The 20,514-nt window shown below is 41.3% G+C and overlaps 3 protein-coding genes across 4 annotated transcripts; 1 reads left to right on the top strand and 2 right to left on the bottom strand.

Annotated features, from left to right (window-relative positions):
- Nucleotides 1–891: 891 nt before the first annotated feature.
- On the top strand, nucleotides 892–6,399 carry bend3 (BEN domain containing 3). Its single transcript, XM_084914389.1, has 4 exons — nucleotides 892–1,067; nucleotides 3,207–3,261; nucleotides 3,380–3,558; nucleotides 3,638–6,399. The coding sequence occupies exons 2-4, from the start codon at nucleotides 3,210–3,212 to the stop codon at nucleotides 5,861–5,863; spliced, it is 2,457 nt and encodes an 818-aa protein (XP_084770515.1). The 5' UTR covers nucleotides 892–1,067; nucleotides 3,207–3,209; the 3' UTR covers nucleotides 5,864–6,399.
- A 1,061-nt stretch (nucleotides 6,400–7,460) lies between these two features.
- On the bottom strand, nucleotides 7,461–10,101 carry mtres1 (mitochondrial transcription rescue factor 1). 2 transcript variants are annotated; one of them, XM_084914393.1, is made up of 5 exons: nucleotides 9,971–10,043; nucleotides 9,162–9,204; nucleotides 8,608–9,052; nucleotides 7,920–7,992; nucleotides 7,461–7,846 (listed from the first exon to the last, which is right to left on the bottom strand). In XM_084914393.1, exons 2-5 carry the CDS (start codon nucleotides 9,187–9,189, stop codon nucleotides 7,664–7,666), a joined length of 729 nt encoding a protein of 242 aa, XP_084770519.1. In that variant the 5' UTR covers nucleotides 9,190–9,204; nucleotides 9,971–10,043; the 3' UTR covers nucleotides 7,461–7,663. The 2 variants fall into 2 exon arrangements, with proteins under 2 accessions (XP_084770519.1, XP_084770520.1); XM_084914394.1 differs by lacking the exon at nucleotides 9,162–9,204 and having other exon boundaries at nucleotides 9,971–10,101.
- Nucleotides 10,102–11,529: 1,428 nt separating this feature from the next.
- On the bottom strand, nucleotides 11,530–20,140 carry LOC146365590 (transmembrane protein 151B-like). The gene is made up of 2 exons (XM_084914390.1): nucleotides 19,613–20,140; nucleotides 11,530–15,352 (listed from the first exon to the last, which is right to left on the bottom strand). Exons 1-2 carry the CDS (start codon nucleotides 19,688–19,690, stop codon nucleotides 13,943–13,945), a joined length of 1,488 nt encoding a protein of 495 aa, XP_084770516.1. The 5' UTR covers nucleotides 19,691–20,140; the 3' UTR covers nucleotides 11,530–13,942.
- Nucleotides 20,141–20,514: the final 374 nt, after the last annotated feature.

The following is a 20,514-nucleotide window of genomic DNA, read 5'->3' as shown; positions in this document are numbered from 1 at the left end:
GATATGACTTAATGTATTTATTGTATAGATTGTATTTATTTTAAACTCTTGTATGTGCTTACAGCCTGAGCCTTTGAAATAAGTCAGGATGGATCCCTTGTTTTCATACACCAATTTTCTCTTTTTCAGACCATTCTCCTGAAACCCTGGAGATGCTTGTGTATGAAGATCCCAATATTCAGACCAGTCCATGTCATATTCAAGCTCTGCTTGAACTCCAATAGGTCATTTTGAGCATGTTTACATGTCTAAATGCACTCACTTCCTGCTATGTGATTAGCTGGTTAGCAAGGTTATTATAATTAACTAAAACTAAATTAAAAAGTTAAGTTAGATGCAAAAACAATTTTGCAAAATGAGCATATTTCTTCCACAAGACAACTGCCTTTAAAAACTTGTGTTTTTATTGTAAGCATGTACTCATTTTCCTAAATCTTCCCTCTGCCATATGTCCTCCATACAGTAATAATAATAAAAATAATAGTAAAACTGAAACAAAACTGAAACTATACTGAAGTAAAAACAAAAAATCAAAATGAATGAAAAATAAAAACTAATTAGAAAATGCAAAACTAATATTATATTATAAACTATTATAACTAATATGAGTTCAGAGCAGTTGAACAAAAGTGTCCAGTGTGTGTGTGTGTCATGGAATATGTTTTATAATGTTTCGTGATTGTGTCCTTCGCGTGGGCTAACAGCTGCTCAGCATGTTGAGGATTATTTTTTATTATTCGGTTATTTATTCAAACCCTTCTTTAGCTGGAGGACTCTTAGTTAAATACAATTAAAAGAGTGTAACGGCAGCCCTGTGCATTTACAATGTAAAACTGTAACTGTGGTCCTTTTTCTTTTTTTTTCACCCGTCTCTTCTTCCACAGCTGTGCGGAAGTGACACAGCAGGCGCGCGCCCGTCACGTCACGCGAGAAAGCACAGGAGCCGAGCGAGAAAAAAAAACACCAACAAGAAGAATTACCTTCTTTTATTACCTGCGGAACAAACTGCCGTGATAGTCCGCGGACATGTCACTGACGGCCCCGGGGGGAGGCATGGACTAGTGAAGGTGAGCTCAAACCGCTGGTCACGCGGGTTTTCGGTTAATTTAGCGAGAGTCGGGACACAGGAGGAGGAATAGGACGGGGGTAGGTGGGGGCAGTAAGGCAGGCAGGCAGTCGTCCAGGCAAACGTTGCCGCGTCATTAAAATTCACAAACAAAATGTGGCGGTGTTATAGAAACGAAGCGTAAAGACGCGCAGTATTTCTGAAAAACACCAAGTTTGTAGAAGAGTTCGGTCCACACGGCGGCTTCGGCTCGTGTTGTGGTTCAAGGGTTCATGGGCGGAAGAATGAGGAAGTAGCGGGGTATGAACGCTGGAGGGGAGCTGGGAGGGAACTCTGTATGGAGGCATGCACCTAAAACGGGCTGACTTTAGGTATCGGGGGGGTCAGAGCTGTGCGGGCATTAACTACGCGTTTATATCAGCCTCACGAGCCTGGGATAAAATACTCAGGCAAACCCAGAGGTGTGTGTGTGTGTGATTAGCTACGAGGCTGCAAGCGGTCACATGGTGTTTGCTATGAGGGTGACACGCCAGCCACAACATGTATGTATTTTAACTAAAAGCAGTAGTTTATAAAGCAGTTATCAAAGCAGTAATCATCAAGCTCATTTTAGGCGTCATGTTTGTAGTCTTTGACTCTACTAGCATAGCTTTGCATGATTCACAGCTCAAAAATCATCATTAAATCTTTTATTTTTAAAAAAGAAGCATGTGCAAGAATGGTTACAGATAGTTAATTACTCCAGTTATAGAGCATTGTGTTTACATGTAAGGAAACCGCAGAGGTAACCAAGTGTCCATTATAGTAGACTACATTTAATATTGCTCTCTTCTAAGGTGGACCACCTCTGTTTTAATTTTCTCCACAGGGAGCTTAAAGGATTTTACCATCCAGATAGAGTTTGAAGTATTTAAAACAATTTTGTGATAACTTTTCAGGGAACTTGTAAATGGCTTAGGTGCATCAAAAGCATTTCTGGTGCTTTCTTAAATTTAACAAAACATACTGGAGATCTGCAATGGGCAGATTAATGGCAGAGCCAGTGGTTTAGTGGTTTTGCTCTTTAGTTTATTTCATCATGGGCATGAATGTCGTGATAATTTTGGGCTTTCAATTATTTCTTTGAACTCTTCGAATTTATTTGAATGGTATCCCACAAAACAGAAAAAGTATACATATACAGACTCTAATATATAAAAACACCACTACTAATATGCGTCTGGCATAGTTTTGTTCTGGTTTTGCATATTTGACTGGTCTTTTTGGTGGGATCGGTAGAGGTCATTTAGACTGGTTTCCTGGCATGGACCGAGCTTTGAAGCACAATCCAAAGATTTTCATTACACAAATGTGAAGTTGAAGAATTTGGAAGATGGTCCTCCTCTTTCATTATTCCATCCACTTTGTGTAATTCAATGAAATACCTGTATCACTGGCAGGACAACAGCCCCACAGCATGATGCTATCACCACCAATTGACATTTAGTACAGTGCTCTTAGGTTTGAAAGCCTCACCTTTACTCCTGCAAACATACCTCTTATCATTGTGACCAAATAGCTCAATCTTTGTCTCGTCGGATCATTAAACTTTTTCTCCAGAAGATATTTTGGGCAGCTGTAAGTTACAGTCAAGCTTGAAGGTGTCCGTTTTTGGAGGAGGGGCTTCTTTCTTGTTCAGCACCCTCTCGGTCCGTGTGGCTTTACTGTAGATAGTGTTGCTAGTGTTTGCAGTTCATGGCAAGCTTAAGCCTCAGTGTTTCCCGGGTTGTTCCTGAACATCCAGACCAATTTTCTCTTTGTGGATGACAGTTTGGGCCTTCTTCCAGACTTTGCAAAGTGGTAACCCATATGAGTAAATTGTTTAAACAATCATACAGTACAATTTACTCATCTGCAAAGCTAAAATTGTCCTTAGATCTTCCTCTCTCTTTTAGCACACTTTTATCTGATTAGTTGCTAATTGTAAAGAGAAGATATGAACAACAGTTGGACAGGTACATTAGCTAATTTTAGCGTTAATAACCTTTCTGTGTAATTTATCCAAACCTAAGAATATGTGTTACACACATTACTGTCACATTGTTCACATTGATGTATTAAGTGTGTGCATATTAAGTAACTTTCTGAATTTTTTATCTAGGCTATGAATTCCCGTGAGCATGGGGAAATCTCAGATGAAGCAATGCTTGAAAAAGGCAAGTTCTGCATTGTTGTCTTTGCAGCTACAGCAGTAAAAATTCACAGATTAACAAAATATGTTTTGGTTTATTTTTGTAGTGTATGCAGTAAAATAAATTCTGCATTATTTTGCAGAACACAAGCATGTCCAAGATTGTAAGGAGGAGACGGAGGACATTGCTATTAGTGAACAACCTCAGGTACGTGGAGGAGGATCTTCTGGAGCTGCCGAGGCGGGGAAACGGTCATCTGCAGAGATGGGACCTGACACAGACCAGTCCACTAGCAGCAAGAGAGTCAGGGTGTCTAGTGAGGTAAATGAAGCTCAACTCATGATTAAAACAATATCTTATATGTTATTACACATCCTTGACTGACATTTATTGTGTCTAGATGAGGCGGCACTTGATAGACGAGAGCAGCAGGATTGAACCTCTTTGCCTCACCACAACCGGAGAGAAGAGAGACTGCATCCAGGAGAAATCTAGAGTCTCCTACAGAAAGCCTCTCTTCAGCATCTCCCACCGAATCTCGGAGAAGAGGAACACCCCGAATCTGGAGCAGCAGGCAAGTCTTGGCAGCTTGAATCAGCTCAACAATATGCTCTCATCCAAGCTCCAAAATCCAGAGCAAAATGGCCCAGCAGAGACCATCCCCTCCACAGACACTTTAGGCCAAGCTTCCACAGCGGACTCCAGCCTTTATCCACTGATTGAGAAAATGTTTTTCATTCTCAACACTCTGAATTCAAGCATGACGCAGCTGCACAGTAAAGTGGACTTGCTGACGCTGGAAGTCATGAGGATAAAGAAGCAGATCAAACCGGCTGAGATGGTGACAGAGTTCCAGCCTCCCCCCGAGTATTTGCTAACCAGCGATGAATTGAATCAGCTGATGGAGCAGACGTCAAGCACTGGGGAACTGGGCTGTCGACTGCTTGTGCATCTGTTCCCGGAGCTGTTCAAAGCCAGGGAGTGCTCTCACGACTGCATGGCGAGCAAGAGAACGCTGGAGTCTCTACATCTGCAGCTTATTCGAAACTATGTGGAGGTGTGCTACCCCACGGTTAAAAACAACAGCGTGTGGCAGGAAGAGTGCCTCCTCCAGATTAATGACTTTTTTAATCGCTTCTGGGCGCAGAGGGACATGGAAAGTGCCCGGCTGCTCAGGAAGCAGGCGGTCACAGCTGGTGGCGTAAAAGCTGAGCAGCCTCAAACCTTTCGTTTCATTAATGAACAGGGTCAGGAGGAGCACATATCTCTAGATCACCAACAGGGCAGCCTGGCTGGTTCAGATGTTGGGTTTGGTACACAAGCCACAGAGGAGTTGGATGAGTTCTCCTCCCCAGAAGACTTTGTTGTTTTCCTAATTCACCGTCTCTTCCCTGAAGTTTTTGAAGAGGGGAAAATACCAGAAGACTGTGGCAATTTTAGTAGTGTGGGACAGCTAATTCTGGACTCTGACAAGATGGACATAATTAGAAAGTATATGGAAGCGAATTTCCCTGATGTGCCTGAGGACAGCTGGCTGCAGGTGTGCATTCAGCATATGGAAGACGCACTTGAGGGTCCTCACAGTAACGGCAACGGGAGTGAACCGGACAACATCAATGAGGAGGGCTACGAACTGGCCAGTTTTCCTGAAGATGTTTCAATTATCAAGGTTCCAGAAGTGAGTGAATATGAAAGACCCAGTCGCAAGTCTAAAAAGTCGCTGCTCACGCCTGTAGATTTTGACAATCTGGAGATTCCTCTGCCTGACTTTACTGTTCCCCAGGAATACATCCTGTCCAGGGAACAGCTCAAGAGCAACTATGAATGTAGCTTGTCCGTTGGGAACTTTGCCTCTCGGCTGCTGGTGCTCATGTTTCCTGAGCTCTTTACCTACGAGAACGCTAGAAAGCAGTATAACTGCAGCGGTTCGCTTGGGAAAAAGCAACTCGACCCCGTTCGCGTAAACCTGATCCGTCATTACGTGCAGTTGGTCTACCCCCGGGCCAAGAACGACAGAGTGTGGATGTTGGAATTTGTTGGCAAACTTGACGAGCGGTGCAGGAGACGTGACACGGAGCAGAGGAGATCCTACCTGCAGCAGCGCAAAGTGTACGGTCAGGAGACAGAGCAGGACTTTCTCTGCCAGCTGAACCAGCTCCATCCTGATAACGGCAGACAGGATCCAGATATTCCCTCTTTACCTCCCGAGAAAAGTAGCAAAGACTTCTGCAAAATCCCCCTTGATGAGCTGACTGTGTCCAAACCAGATTTCCCTGTTCCCTCCGTCTACCTGCTCTCTGATACCGAGGTACGGGAAATTGTCCAGCAGAGTCTCTCTGTTGGGAACTTTGCTGCCCGCTTGCTGGTGCGCCTCTTCCCCGAGCTCTTCACCCACGAGAACCTGCGGCTGCAGTACAACCATTCAGGCGCCTGCAATAAGAAGCAGCTTGACCCTGTTCGACTGAGACTGATCCGTCACTACGTGGAAGCCGTGTATCCTGTGGATAAGATGGAGGAGGTGTGGCACTACGAATGTGTGCCAAGCATTGACGAACGCTGCCGGCGCCCCAATCGCAAGAAGTGTGACATTCTTAAAAAGGCCAAGAGGTCAAGCACTGTGTCCTAGTTACAGTACTCTGCAGTTACCCAACACTTTCTGTCATAAAAACAGTTGCACAGTATATAAGCTGAAATCGCATTGTTGAACTTCTACACACTGTCCTCTGTAGGAAGAAGCCAAGCTGTTGCGAGTTTCTTTAGTAGTATTCTTACTCATATTTTACCTTTTTGGCTACAGCAGTAATGTTCTAGTTTATGTAGTCTTTATTATTGTTCGATAAAAAAGTTACAACCGCTCCTATTTATAAGCCAAACATGTCATAGCTTCTCTAACATACTCTGTTGATAAATGTTGTAGCCTTATAACAATAATAACGATAGTAGCTAACAGCATAGATCACACATTTGCTCTATGAACAGAAATCAAATCACAAGGACGTGATATATTTCCATCGCAGTTACTGATGTAGCATCGTGCCACCACTGTTTTAATAACTATGTGCTTATGTTAAGCCTTCTTATAGAAGTTTATATTATAAAGATAATTTAACATGACAATGGCTCATGATAACCAGTTTCTAATAAAACCACAGTTATAAATGTGACATACAATCACAATGTTTTACATAATCGCACCAGAGCAAGTTCAACATACAGAGCATAGCCTTTCTCTATCTGGTTTCACTTACCCGTTAGGCTAAGAGGTTCCTTGAAGGTGATTATCAACTTGAAAAATCAACCCAATCACATGACATTGGAGACATGTTTAAGTCTGTTGGCAGATGACTGATTTTTATAAAGAAAGATAAAAATGTGATTTAAGGTTGAAAGCAACACAAGTTCTGCTGACAAATTAGCAGTGTGTGTGTGTGTGTGTGTGTGAGAGAGAGAGCGCTATTAAACGTGTGCACTTTAAGTGCTTTGGTCAGAAAGACTTGCTGTATTAATAACATTAGCAAAATGTCAACTTTATAAGTTAATAGACTTGAGTGTCTTGGACTGAACAGGCTACACGGTGGTATATGGAGCATTTCTGCTCTTAACTGAGCACGCAAAAGCACTTTCTACTGCAAGCCACATTCACACAGTGCTTTATTCTATACCTTTAAGTGCTATCACACGCAGATGCACCAGGGACAATTTAGGGTTCACAACATTGCCCCAGGACACTGATTTGCAGCCCACCTATCGCCCACCAACCTTCTGACTGGTGGTGCTCCATCTCCTGAGCCACAGACATCCAGCTCTTAGTTCCATCATTAACATAAGACAATCAGATGAATTGCATTTTTATTCCATTAAATTAATGTTGAGATGTGCATGAGACCGTTTTAGTTTTCATTTTTTCAGGTTAACCCCAAGACATTAAATTAGAGCTCCAAAAGTACAAATAAGGGGTCCTGTTTCAAGAATCATATAAAGTGCTTGTTTCCAGCCAACAGGATTAAAGCGGGATATTTCTTACTCATGCTTATAAGAAATCTGTTGTATATAATATTATATACAATAACATTTCCTTATTAATATTTGGGGATATTTAATAGAAATTTAAAGTTATTTATTTATTCCTGTATATTAAGTGTTGGCAGTTTCAGTTCTGAAACCATGAAAACACCACACAGCTTTCCAAAAAAATAAAAAAAAATCCACGAGGACACAAATGGTGAAGTCTAAACCCTCACAGTGCACCTTTATTGGGGGAGTGTCACACTATAGAAGGAAGAAGTACACATTTAAACACAGTGAGAGTTGTTAGCTCTGCACAACATTTTTGTAATCCATTCTACATCCACCTCGTTGGAGAGCCACTCAGTGCTGTTGACCTCACAGGCCAATGGCATTACAGTCAGTACGGTCTTAGGCAGATTCAAGGTTTAAAGGCCTCCTCCCTGGGAAGCTCGAGACATTTCCAGCGCCTTATGGCAACTTTGTGCTTTTCAGTGTTACCAGGGTCAGTAAAAACCCTTCTGAGGATAACTCTCATCAATGTAACAGTGTTCGTTTCTGGGTTCTCTGACAGGACCAGGTCCAGGGTGTCCCCGAGTTTTACCTGAGAAAAGAACAAAATATGAGGAACACTGGATTACCTAATTCGTGCACTGTCATAAGCAAGCAGCACTCACCGTTTTACTTTTCTTGATGAGTTTCTGTCCGTTAAATCTGAGCTTGTTGTTGTAGAACGCATCTTCAATTTTACTGTGACAAGACAGAAGCACGTTAGACTCTGGTATAATGGTGACAAATGTTGTGAAGTCCCTACTGTTTGCAGTTTTTGTGTGTGTGTGTGCCTTCTTTCTATGCGATTGTGGCATCGAGGTATGGTCTGTGCCTCAGATGCACGAGGGAGAGGTGGAGCTGGATGGTTGAGATTGGGGGGCCAGTTTGGGGAGAGAGGCACACCTGTCGTGTGGCTGCCTATTATTCTCTTTTCTTATATAGTAGTTGTGAGACTGGAGAAGAAGGAAGACAAAGAGTGAAGCGCAGTGGCAGAAATGCTCAATTGCTGGGCAATCGGTGAAGCAAATTTAATTGTGTAGAACTAAAGTCTTCCCCTCTTTGTGGATACTATGGAGAACCTGCTACAGTGATTAAAGGGAAAAACAACAAAGTTTCTTGATGAGCTCACAGTGTGCCACTAGAACAGCTTGTGGCACACTGTGAGCACCCTGGCACTGATTCTCCACGCCATTTCCTTATTTCCTGTTTTGATTATGAAGTATGGAGGAAAGAGTGCAAAATCCTGTTTATCTTTAGCAGCAACTTAATCACTTATCAACACCCACCCAGCCTTAGATTCTTATGCTGACTCACTTGCGTGCCATATCCAGGCCAGCTTTTATAATGACATCGTAGCGGAAGGACTGAACATATTTCTCCATGTCTTTATAGTCCTTGTGTAGATTTGGGTCCGAATCTTCATAATCACTGTCCTCTGCGTCTTTATCATCCTCATCTTCCTCCTCCTCATCCTGTGCACTTGAAGCACCTTTCTTCTTGTTGCTTTTAAACCTCAAATGATGAGCAGACCAACACCTGAGAGCGTCTCTTCCACGGAAAACAGGCCGGTGACAGCCAGGTGTCACAGGGAAGACAGAGTAGCCGCACAGCTGGCGTGTATGAATGGTCCTGGGACACCATTCGGTCTGCCTCAGTCCATATCCAGTAGCCAGCAGGTGGCGAGGGCTCAACCTTCCAAGCTGCCTCATGGCAAGAGCTTGCACCACCAAACTCTGCATGTTTGTGCTCCACCCAGTCACTGAAGGGAAGGAGGAGATTGTCAAAACAACAACAACAAAAAAAAAGGTTCAGTTAATTAATTAATATGGATTCAATATGAAGAGCCAAGGTTCAAGAACAGGACTCACGATTTCTGTCTTTTCGCTTCATGATCATGTGATATCACAATATCTATTAAATTTAGAAAACAAAAATAGAACCACTTTGAATTCATCTTTATTTTTTGTGTTTTGGATCATCTTTGCAAATTCAGTTAAAATAATGACAAGTTTAGGGAGGCTGACAGGCTGCATATGTTGTGTTATCATTTTCACACAGCAGAACATCTGCCTTCTCACCTGATCCATAATTTTACACACACTTTTTTAAACTGCTGAACATAAGTTCAGATCAGCTGGATTTACTGTAATCTTCAGAATAAAAGCATCAATTTATTTCAGGCTCGGCTAACGTAAAAAAAAAAAAATCCTAATTTCAATTATTTTAGTTTAATAAATACAAGAAAAGGATCAAATGCTTCTTCTTGAACTAATTGACCGGATTAAAGGCAATGCTTAAGCTTTACTATTTTAGTCGACATGCGTTTGTTTATTCCGGAAGTACTCCGTAAGAAGACGTTTTTTGGTCGTTGCTGACCTCAGATGTGCTCTCACTATAGCGGGCACATTTTATATACATCTCCTGCTTTTCACACACTTTTATGTCATAATTGTTACCGGTTGCTGTCTCCGCTCAATGTTGAGGTTAAAGTTGAAGCCAAGTGGACGCAGATACGGGCGGTTAGCTAGCTTTACTTTTCTCCGCTGAGCTCGTGGACTCATTACTTCAACCTAAGCGTGACCCAGCCCGAGCTTCGTGACCATCAAACGTTGTACAAACAGTTTTTATCCAATGAAAACTTAACTACGAGTTTCCTAACACGCTGCAGGACACTCACCTATGGAATAACCTTTCATAGCTTCTTACTGTACTTCGTCGTCTCCGCTGCCGTGGAGTAGACGTGTGGTCGCCGATTTAAATATACTGCCACCTACGGCACCGGTGGATTATTACATGTATGGCCGAGGCAAATGGCAGTGAAGGAATTTAAACGCAAAATGGTTCAATCTGGGAAAGATCACGTGTCCTTTTTTTCAGGAATCTATAGATTTATTTTTTAAAAATGAAAAACTTATGCAAACAACTCTGGGATGAGTAACCATGAAATGAATTAAATATTCAAGTTTTATTCATTTAATAAAAAGAATATAGACATCGTTTTGTGATACATGGCATTCTTAAAGTAGACCATACAGCTCTGTCCTAAATTCGGCCAATGAGGATTTGATTACTCACCAAACACTGTGCACCACTGCTTGCAAAACTCAAATCTGGGCATGTTGGAAGACATTTATGCTCCATTTAATCAACCCTGAAGCCACTCTCAGTTGCTTTTTTGATATAATAACAGTAAAAGACATTCCAGCTTCTCCTAAAATATAACAGTAATGTGTAATTTACCACAACAACTTAGATGTCTCTTATAAATAGAAGGCATTGTCATAATGTTGCAGTTGTTGGCTCATCAGAGCAGGCAGGTTTTCCCGTCTTTGATGTTCAGTTCTGGTGATTCTGTGTGAATTAGTCTTAGTTTCTAGTGTGGTCTTATGGTGCTGTAGCCTATCCGGTTTTGATGTATTGTTCATTCAGAGTCGCTTTTCTACAAACCTTTATTGCAATGAGCGGTTATTTGAGTCACTGTTGCCATCCTCTCAACTCGAAGCAGTTTGGCCATTGTCCTCCATCTTCTGGCACCAACAAAGCGTTTTCTTCCTGCATGTTTTCTCTTTTTCAGACCATTCTCTGTAACCCGGGAGATGACTGTGCGGAAAGATAAGCAGTTTCTGGAATACTCAGAGCAGCCTGTCCGGCACTAATTACTGTAAAAATCACTTAAATCAGCTTTCTTCGCCATTTTGTTGCTCAGTGTGAACTTCAGCAGGTCGTTTTCAACATGTCTTCATGCCTAAATGCACTGAGGTATTGTCATGTGGTTGGTTGATTGGATATTTGCATTAACAAGCAGTTGAACAGGTGTAGTAGTGATTGTATGTACAAGGTGGATGTAGTCTCTCTAAAGTTAACCAGATTTTTGAAGATTCAACTTTTGCATTTTGGCAATTTGCCCGTCTTTTGGTTATCAGCCAGTCTGCTTTGCCAGCAATTCACACATTATTAAATAAAATTGAAACTTTAAAGCAACTTTAAATAAACAGGGGTTTTATCACAAGGATGGATAAACATAAGTAGCAATTTGTTACACTTTATGAATTAGTTAATAGCTTCATTATTTGTTATTTATGGAGCTTTTAAAAGGATTTGAAGGTATTTAATGAAACAAAACCATATTTATTTTCTTGATTTTTCACAGTTTTGTCTCTCTACAGCTAGGGGGGGGGCAAAGGATTAAACGGATCTGAGGATACAAGAAAGCAACATTTTGTTTAACTGTACATGGGTGTGACCCAGACATTTATTGCAACTTTTATTTTTCCAGCATAAGATAAGTTGAAATACATATTCTAAAAAGTAATTAAGTTATTTATTCAGCCCATTTGGTTATAGTGACATTTATGACGCTTTTTTTCTACAAGGTAATTTACACCAACATTCAGCTCCACTATAATTCATAATGTCTATAGTGTCACTTCCATCAAGTGCATAATAATATGAATGTCACTACATTATTGAAAACAATGTATGAATATGGAGGGCCAAAACTGACAGGATTAAAATTATTAAAAAAAAAAAAATCAGTAAATAACTAACTATGCCACTAAATGCCACAAAAATAAATTTTATATTTTTGATTTTTTTTATTTGATCCTGTGTTATTTTTACATTTTCTTTATTAAAATAATGTATGCATTAATATGTTTATTTCCCCCCAAATACATTCATTTTGTGTTTTTACATTTCTTTATGCATTTCTGCTTCATTGTACATATAAGAGGGCTTAGCTGACCTATTTTAAATCTTTAGTGACTAAGACTTATTTAAACATTTATTTACAAAGGTAAAAGGTTCACCTCATGACTGATTTTGATTCATAGCCAACTTATTTGCAAAAGAAAGCAGAAATGTGGAAAGAAATTTGAAAAGAGAATACAACAATACAGTCGTTTGGGTAAAAAAACAAAAACACAACTAATGCTTAAAGTAACTTGTGCTATTTGAGAGGCATTTAATGGCATATGAATTTGTTTAAAAAGTAATTTATTTTAAATTTTTGGCTGTTTTGGTCCTCCATAGGGAACAAGCTGTATTGTGCCACATTGGATACAACATTTTTTATATTTAAAAAAAAAGCATGTATTATAAAGTTTGTATAATGTGTAAACATAAGGGCATTTACATCCTTGCATATACTAACTGTAAACTCAGAAGAGTCACATATCCTCCACATGACAACATCCAAAGTCTTTCAGTAACATGGTGGCATATCAGTACATGCTGGACAGCGAGATCACCATTTTACAGATGAAAAATGGAGCATTATTCCTTCACTATCAACACATAATGGTACAGAGTATATCGTATATGCTGGTGGTTTACATTCATGGATATGGTTTTACCACAGTGTCTCAGCAGGAGGAAATCATGCGAAAACAGGCATGGATTTGATGATCTTATGATCTTTTTTTGCAGCTAAATCCACACTCACCTGCTCACATGTACTGTGATAAACCAGTCTCTGTCTTTTATGTCCCAATGATGTGTATTTGTACCACAGTTGCCGGCAGGTTTCATCATGGCAGTAGGCAGCAGAAAAGTCCAATTTTATGCGTAATGCTTGATTGAGTTTTCATGATGCGTTTTAGTCTGTCAAGGTAAAGGCTCATAGGACTAGACAGTGTTAGTGCGCCCACATTTTTTCATTTTCTGGGTCAGTCAAGACAAATTAATCGCATGTTAAAGCCACTAAAGGAAAAAAAAAACGTCCACCTGATTCTGTTTTCTCTCTTATTTTCTTCAAGATGGCCAAACTGTTAATTCCAACATTTACATCCGAGGTTAGAAGGAAAGCACCAACTGTAAACATCATGTTAATGTGTCAGTCACTCAACATCCACAACAGTCTGGAGCTGCCACATAGCACCAACGCCCAACAGTCAATTACAAAGAAATCCACTAAAGAAGAAGAAAAAGAAGCAGAGATGCACCAGGATGCAACAAAACCACAGGACCGGCTGTTAGTAGGGCATGAGTCTGAACTTCTCTCAGTCTGAACAAATGCCTCACGCTTTCTAACATCCTTAGGTCACTGTCTGCTGAAATTAAGCTTATACCTGTTGTCTGGAGATAATAAAAGGCATTCTGGATAATGTAGGAACAAACAGATGATTTAAAAAGAATTTACAGATATGGTTTAACAGTGAGTGAGAATGTCCAAGATTTAAATTGTCACTTGAAGTCAGAGGTTTCCACTTCGGGATGTGCACCAGCACAAACTGGCGATCCTCCATTTGAGATTTGTTTTCACAGTTATTGCTGTAGTTAGAAGTTAAATTTGTAGAAGCTCCTCCATAATGACTCACTAAATGAACGTGAGATGTTTAAACCTGTCCATGTGTGACCTCTGAGAAAGTTCCTATGAGGTATCTGCAGCCTTAGTTTCACATGCACTGTAAAAGCTGTAGCGATGGTGTGCTTTGTAACAGTCTGCGTCTTCTTGGTTTTTCCTGGAAGCCAAGCAGATATGATTTGTTTGTGTGTGTGAGCTTATCATGGGATGCCGCTTTGTTCTCCGCTCACTGACCGCTGTTATTGCTTTGGTGATTCACACATTCAGGATTCAGGCAATTGTTTCTTACAGCATCCACTACGCCCTGTTTTTGAAATGCTACAGAAATGCCGCTGTGACTGCATATCATAAAGAGGTCTCCACGCAGGACCCATTTCTGTGGAAAGATCTGTGGTTGTGGCAGTTCTCACTGCAGTGGACAATGAGCACCGGGTAACAAAGTGCATCCTCGTAGTCCGGGGGCTCCTCGTCATCTGTGGTGAGGCGTTCCGATAGGCAGCGGGTATTTTCACTGGGGCTCACCTGGTCGTCTAGGCTGCCGCTCCTCCAGAAGCAGCTGCGCTGGGAGCCATAGCGCCGGGCCAAGGAGAAGCGGCTGCTGCTGAAGGGGATGCGGGAGCTGGCACCGGTGCAGATGCTGAGGGCGCTTCTGGAGAACACTGAGGAGCAGCTAATGGCTCTGTGGCAGCGCTCGCAGTTCTGACGAAGCCCACTGAAGCTGGAGGGGCACTGGGCCAGGTCCATGAGGCCAGCCTCTGAGTAACTGGGAACCAGCTGCTGGTTGGAGCGAATGTGCCACTCCAATTCTGTGCTGTCAATGGTGTTAACTCGAGGGATACGGCGCCAATAAGGCCGATCATCACAAGGGGTCACAGGGAGGTAATCATGACCGAAGAGCTTTTCAACACGATAGTGGACGTATGCAGTGCGATACTCTGTGAAGACTCTGAGAGGCCAAGAAAACGTGAGGAAGGAGGCAAACCAGAAGACGTAGTGGGACAGATACCAAGGGTGGTGCTCCGGGTCACAGAGCACCAAGACATACTCCTTCAGGTCAATGTTCTTCAGGTGCATGCCCTCTCTGGCTTCCATGTAGTCATCCAGGCCCTCATTGTCGGTGAAAAACCTCGCCCTTTGTGTGAGATAAGAATTCTCGGACTCCACGTTGGCAAAACTGAAGCACTTAGTGAAGCGCATCTTTGTCAACGCAGACTTCTCCAAGCCCAGCAGCTGTTTGGAAACATCTTTGACACCACAGTGGCTGTAGTCAAATTCTGCTTCTGCCACGTGGGTGTTGACACGCTCATGGTAAACCTGAGTGCTCGTGTAGGCGTCTCCGTTGCGGTAGCGCGTGACTTGTCGAGTTCGGCGCACATAATGATAGCTGATGGCCTTCCACCAGATGCAGGGCTTAGCCTGCTGCATCCTCTGGATGCGCTCGGAGATGCCCTCCACGTCCACTTTGTGCTGCAGCTCATTCTTCACGTGACAGTGCCAGCACTCGACTAGGTAAACTAAATAGAGCATGCCCAGTAGGGCCAAGGGAATGTAGATGTAGCCATCAGAGCAGGGGCTGTCATGGTACATCATGGATTTCCCTTTGAAGTCGCTGTCGAAGGTGAGGCGGGTCACCTTGGTGATGTGACACCAAACCATGGTTCCCATGCAGCCATACATGAGAACGGAAAGGAGTAGGCATTTCCAGAAACTCTCCCGACATAAGGACTTGCTTAGAGATTGCTTCAGCGGTCTTTGCTGTTGAGTGAAAGAACAAACATAAGAAGAAACATTTTAAAAACTGATCAGTAGAGCAGGGCGATATGACCAAAAATATTTATCACGATATACATTTGAAAATTTGCGATAACGATGTAACTGACGATATAATTGACACTAGACAAAATACTTTACAACTCCATAACTTTATTAGTGAAAAAAAAAAAACATCGATGTATTTTCACTTAAACAAGCAGCTGTTTTTTATGTGCATTAAAGTCATATAAAAATTTAACAGTGCAAATGCAAATTCCTTGCTGACAGCTTAACCAAAAGGCATTTCCAGCGGAAATTGGCCGACATATCCTCAGCATAACCATGTAGAATATCCACAAAACTTAAAAAGAGGTTATACACACACAATATGGTAATATTATGTTGAAGCACAGTACGTATCACTCCGCGAGGCTCCTGCCTACGATAGCTGTAATGCTCCGACAATCCATCAAGCGGTGTGGCCTCGTAGCTTAGCAAAGTCGTACTAAAACATTTGACAGATTTTCGAGCACCGTCTACCACATAAAATCGTTTCGAGGTCAGTAAACACAACCAGAATTCATACATAAGGCACACGGGATTATAAAGGCCACTGACGATTTTCAGAAAAATCAAAGGATTGATTTTAAGTGTGCTGTATTTTCCAAAAAACACGGAAATAATGATGGCCCGCTAGCATACTCTACCAAAAATAGTGCTTTGTTGTGTATCTGACGGACGAAAGCTAAACCAGTTCCACACCACTTAAGTTGCAGCATTTTTACAAACCAGTTCTGGTTCATCTGTTTCATTCAATGATCCGCTTTCACCCTCCTCATTCTCCGTTGCCGCCATGCATTTTCCGCTATGTGCATATGAAAACAAAGGCACTGCGCATGCGAGTTTTACCCATATTCTATCGCGATATTTCATTTTCTTATCGTTGCCCAACATTATATCGGTATTACCGTGAACGGTATGATATGGCCCAGCCCTACTGATCAGAACATATTTATAATCCTATCAACACCAAATTCTAAACATCCGCAATCCTTGATGTATTCAGAACACAAATCATAAGAACAAATTCAGCCTTTTGTAAATATTAACAAGCTGAGAGTAGCCATGTAACTGCAGAACAATATATTTCTTCAGAGCTGTACAAGCGAGCAAGCTTCATTTTTATGTGCGGGCAGTTTCAAGGCATGCAAAGTCAAAATCGTAATAGAATCGGGACTCTGTTAAAATCTCAATATGCTGTATGAAAAAGAAATGCCAAAGCCAAAATTCACTAATCACAAAATTTTGTGTATCTACCCAAAAAATTGTTTAAATCCAACACTCAATGCAAAAATTAGAAATAAAAAATGTACAATTTACTAAATGAAGTGGAAATTTAAATTGAAAACTAAATAAATATCAGAATTTATACAGCTGATTTATAACTGAATTAAAACAAATTTCAATTTATGTCATATGTCCTTTGTGTGTGTGTGTGTGTGTGTGTATTTTTTTGGGGGGGCAGTTTAGGTCCTCCGTATGTAAACACCACAGACTGCCAGTAGCTGTCAAATGCAGGATCGTGTTTTGGTCGTTTGCTATCTGACTATTTTTGTTAGATTAAATATCAGAAACGTTAATAAATTTTTAATCGTAGGCGAAAAGCTTTAGAAAAGAGGAATTTCTGATCAAATTAAAATGTGTAAATAAAGTAAAAGCCTGGCCTTTATCATTTCTAACTGTGTTCCTCAGTGAACCTGACTGGCGTCGTCCGTATCTGCTGGGTTTGCGTTTCTGGTTTGTGTGGCAACAAATAAATTATGTTGCCACTGTGAGTTATTTCTCTTTTAGCCAGCTTGTGCTTTTTTCAGTTATCTCATGTGTATTATTGTGGTTTTTCCTTCCTTCCTTTCCACTTCTTTCCTCCCTTCGTGTTTCCTAATTGTGTCTTGATCCCCCAGTCAGTCCTTTGTGTAGCACCCTGTCAGTTGATCTGCTTTACAGTGTTTTTGCATGCTTTGATTGCAGCTGCTGATTAATAACTGCGACATTGTTCAATCTTTTGCATAATTAGACCAAAATAAACAAAGGAGTCACAAACCCTTGCAAGCAGCACTGGGGTTATGGTTGAAAAGAACAACAAGATAATTATGTAAATTGTCAGATGAAGTATGCAGCATTTACTTGATATAGAAAAATGTTGCCACACACTTTCAGACAATAAAAGTGCCTTTTTGCTTTTTACTTTTAGTGGTACAGAGGTTTATCATTGAGGCTTTATCCTCTGAGGTGCAGAGTGCGGGGGAGACTTCTTTACACATCTGGTGTCAATAAGTGCACATAAGGCTCCCAGAAACAGGGAGAACAGGTGACAGTCCTCTGCAATTCTGCACCTTTAACCTTAAATCTTAAAATGGAAGAGTAAATTTTATATTTCACCTAGTTCTGAAACAGTCACACTAGCACGTTTCAAATTATCTGATTTTATTATTAGACAAAGATAACCCAAGTAAGACACACAGAAAAAAGACATAAAGAAGACCTGATTACTGTCCAACCTGTCGAATCAAGAATTTACTTAAATAGAACCTGTCCAACAAAGTGAAGTAGGCTAAAAGTTGACAAAAAGCAACACATTGTGCCACGATCTAAAGAAACTGAGAAAAAAAATCATTGACATGTGTGAGTCTTAAATGGTTACATTGTCATTTCTGAGGCTTTCGGACTCCAGTGAATCACGGTGAAGACCATTATTGATAAATAGAGAGAATTTGGAACAGTGGTGAACCTTCCCAGGAGTGGCCAGCATACCAAAATAACCTCCAGCGTCCAGTGACGACTCATCCAGGAGGTCACAAAAGAATCCAAAAGAAAATCAAAATAACTGCAGGTCTCACTTTCCTCAGTTAAGATCAGAGGTCATGAATCAACATTAAGAAAGAGACTGGGAAAAATTGAGAGAGCCCAAGGAGAAAAGCACTGAGAAAACACAAGGACTTGTTTCACATTCACAAAAAAAGAACAACATCAATGATCCCCAAGACTTTGGGGGAAATTATTCTCTGGACTAACGAGACTTGCTGTAATTGATGGAACAAGAAAAGCTGAAGGAGAATGTCCGGCCATGACTTCATGCCCTGAAACTCCATCACTGTTGGGTTATGCAGCATGACAATGATTTGCAACAGACCAGCAAGTCCACCTCAAACAACCCTTCAATGTGGCTGAATTAAAACAACAGTGCCAAAATTTCTCCACAGTGATATGAAAGACTCATTGGCAGTTATCACAAATGCTTGATTCTGCCAAGCTGGCACAGCCAGCCATAAGATTTAGTTTTCACACAGGGCTATGCAGGTTTGGATAGCTTATTTTTCTTAATAAATAAAATCATCATGTAAAAACTACTACGTTTTGCATTTAGCCAGGTTATTTTTGTCTAATATTAAAATGTATTTGATGAGCTGAGACATTCAAAAATAGAAAAAGAAACCATTGAGGGGCCAACCACTAAACAGTACTGCACCCTTTTGGGCCTTAAAAAGGTATATAGTTGTCTTGAAGTCTAATAATTAGCTTAATGGGTGCAGATGTGTGTTGATTATACTTTTAGGGGCAGAAATTGATGTTTTCATTTCTGTGAGTGTCCATGCATTTGGGCTTACAATTATGTAATTATTGCATTGGATGAAAATTCCTTAAGAAAGAATGGATGTTAACTCTAACCCTAAACGGATCCCAGCCAAACTGATGGATGTTATTAGGTCACTGTCTCGTTTGCAGCTGACCTGCATCTCTGCTGACTGATAACTGCAACGTCTGTGGATGTTTTGCATAAAAGTATTACCAAAAGGGTCAAACACACACGGATCAGACATTTCTGTGCAAAGAAAATCAATCTGGAAACAATAAGAATAACAGGATATTCCGTCCATGGTCAGGTTCACTGGCCCGCTGCGGCACACGGGAGGTGAAAAACAGGTACAGACGCTGGCTGGCTGATTCCCAATCACATATCCTGCAGTTTTCCTCTAAAATAATCAATGCATCCTACAAGATTATAGAATTCCTTTCTATATCAGACTGTGGAACAGTGGCATGTCTGTAACACCAAATTCCCGTCAGATTATCCACCTGCAGCGTGTCACAGCCTACACAGCACGCACATGGACAAATTAAAGCTCCACGACAAGCTCTGACAAACAGACCGTAACAAAAGGCATTTGCTGTGCCAAAAAAAAAAGGATTGCCAGAAAATTCTACCTCCTCTCTGGTGTCCTCCTCGAAAACGGTGGTGGTGGTGCTTTCACTCGCTGTCGCAGCCGATGCTGGAGGAGACATGGTGCTGGGCAGCTACTGGTAGTGATGACAGGGCGTGGAGGAGGAGGAAGAGCGAGAGATTTCACCGCCTTTACTCCACAGCGACCCTCAAATGAGACTCGTCACATCTGCTGTCATTTAGAGGCATTTAGAGCTGAGCCGACGGGGACCGGCTGATCGGTGAAAAACAAAATAAGAGCATCTGTACCTTCCCGGTGCGTAAGAAACGAAAATCAATATGCGAGGGTGTTTCTACAGGAACTCCCACCTCCTGCTGTCTACGGTTCAGCTGTCAGTGCCGCAGTAACATGATGGGAGATGTGCTGTATTAGCTGGTCGTCGTTACTGAAGGAGCGTGCCCTGCCCCTCGGGGTCCGCTGGGTGCGCAGGAGGCGGCCGTAGAGCTGGCGGGGTCGCTGTCCATGGTGCTGACTGAGGTAGACTGAGGTACCGGGAGATGCTGTTGCATAAATCACTTAAAGGGAAAGTCCGACCTAAAATGTGCCACCTCACTGATTATCAACATATGGAGCAAAAATTAAGTTACTTTTACTTTAGCAAAGTAATCTGGTCTCTCTTTAGGCTTAACCAACGGTTTTATTTGGACGGCTTTATTGTTCATAGTGTTTTGTGACTTCGTGATCTCTGGTTACTTAATATGAATGAGTTTTGATTTTATTGAAGTTTTGGATTATCCTGTTTGTTGATTTGTTGTTTGTTGATGATACTGCCTAAGTGAACCATGTATAATTCTGTTTACATAATCATGCTTCCCTTAGGCAGTATCATTAGAAGACATAGCATACATTTTCACTGCTATGCAGATGACACCCGACTTTATCTAT

The sequence above is a fragment of the Perissodus microlepis genome, chromosome 19, assembly GCF_051167445.1.
Source record: "Perissodus microlepis isolate ML-2025 ecotype Zambia chromosome 19, ASM5116744v1, whole genome shotgun sequence".
Taxonomy (NCBI): domain Eukaryota; kingdom Metazoa; phylum Chordata; class Actinopteri; order Cichliformes; family Cichlidae; genus Perissodus; species Perissodus microlepis.
Note: the sequence above shows the minus strand (reverse complement) of the source record. Positions and strands in the feature narration are given on the sequence as shown.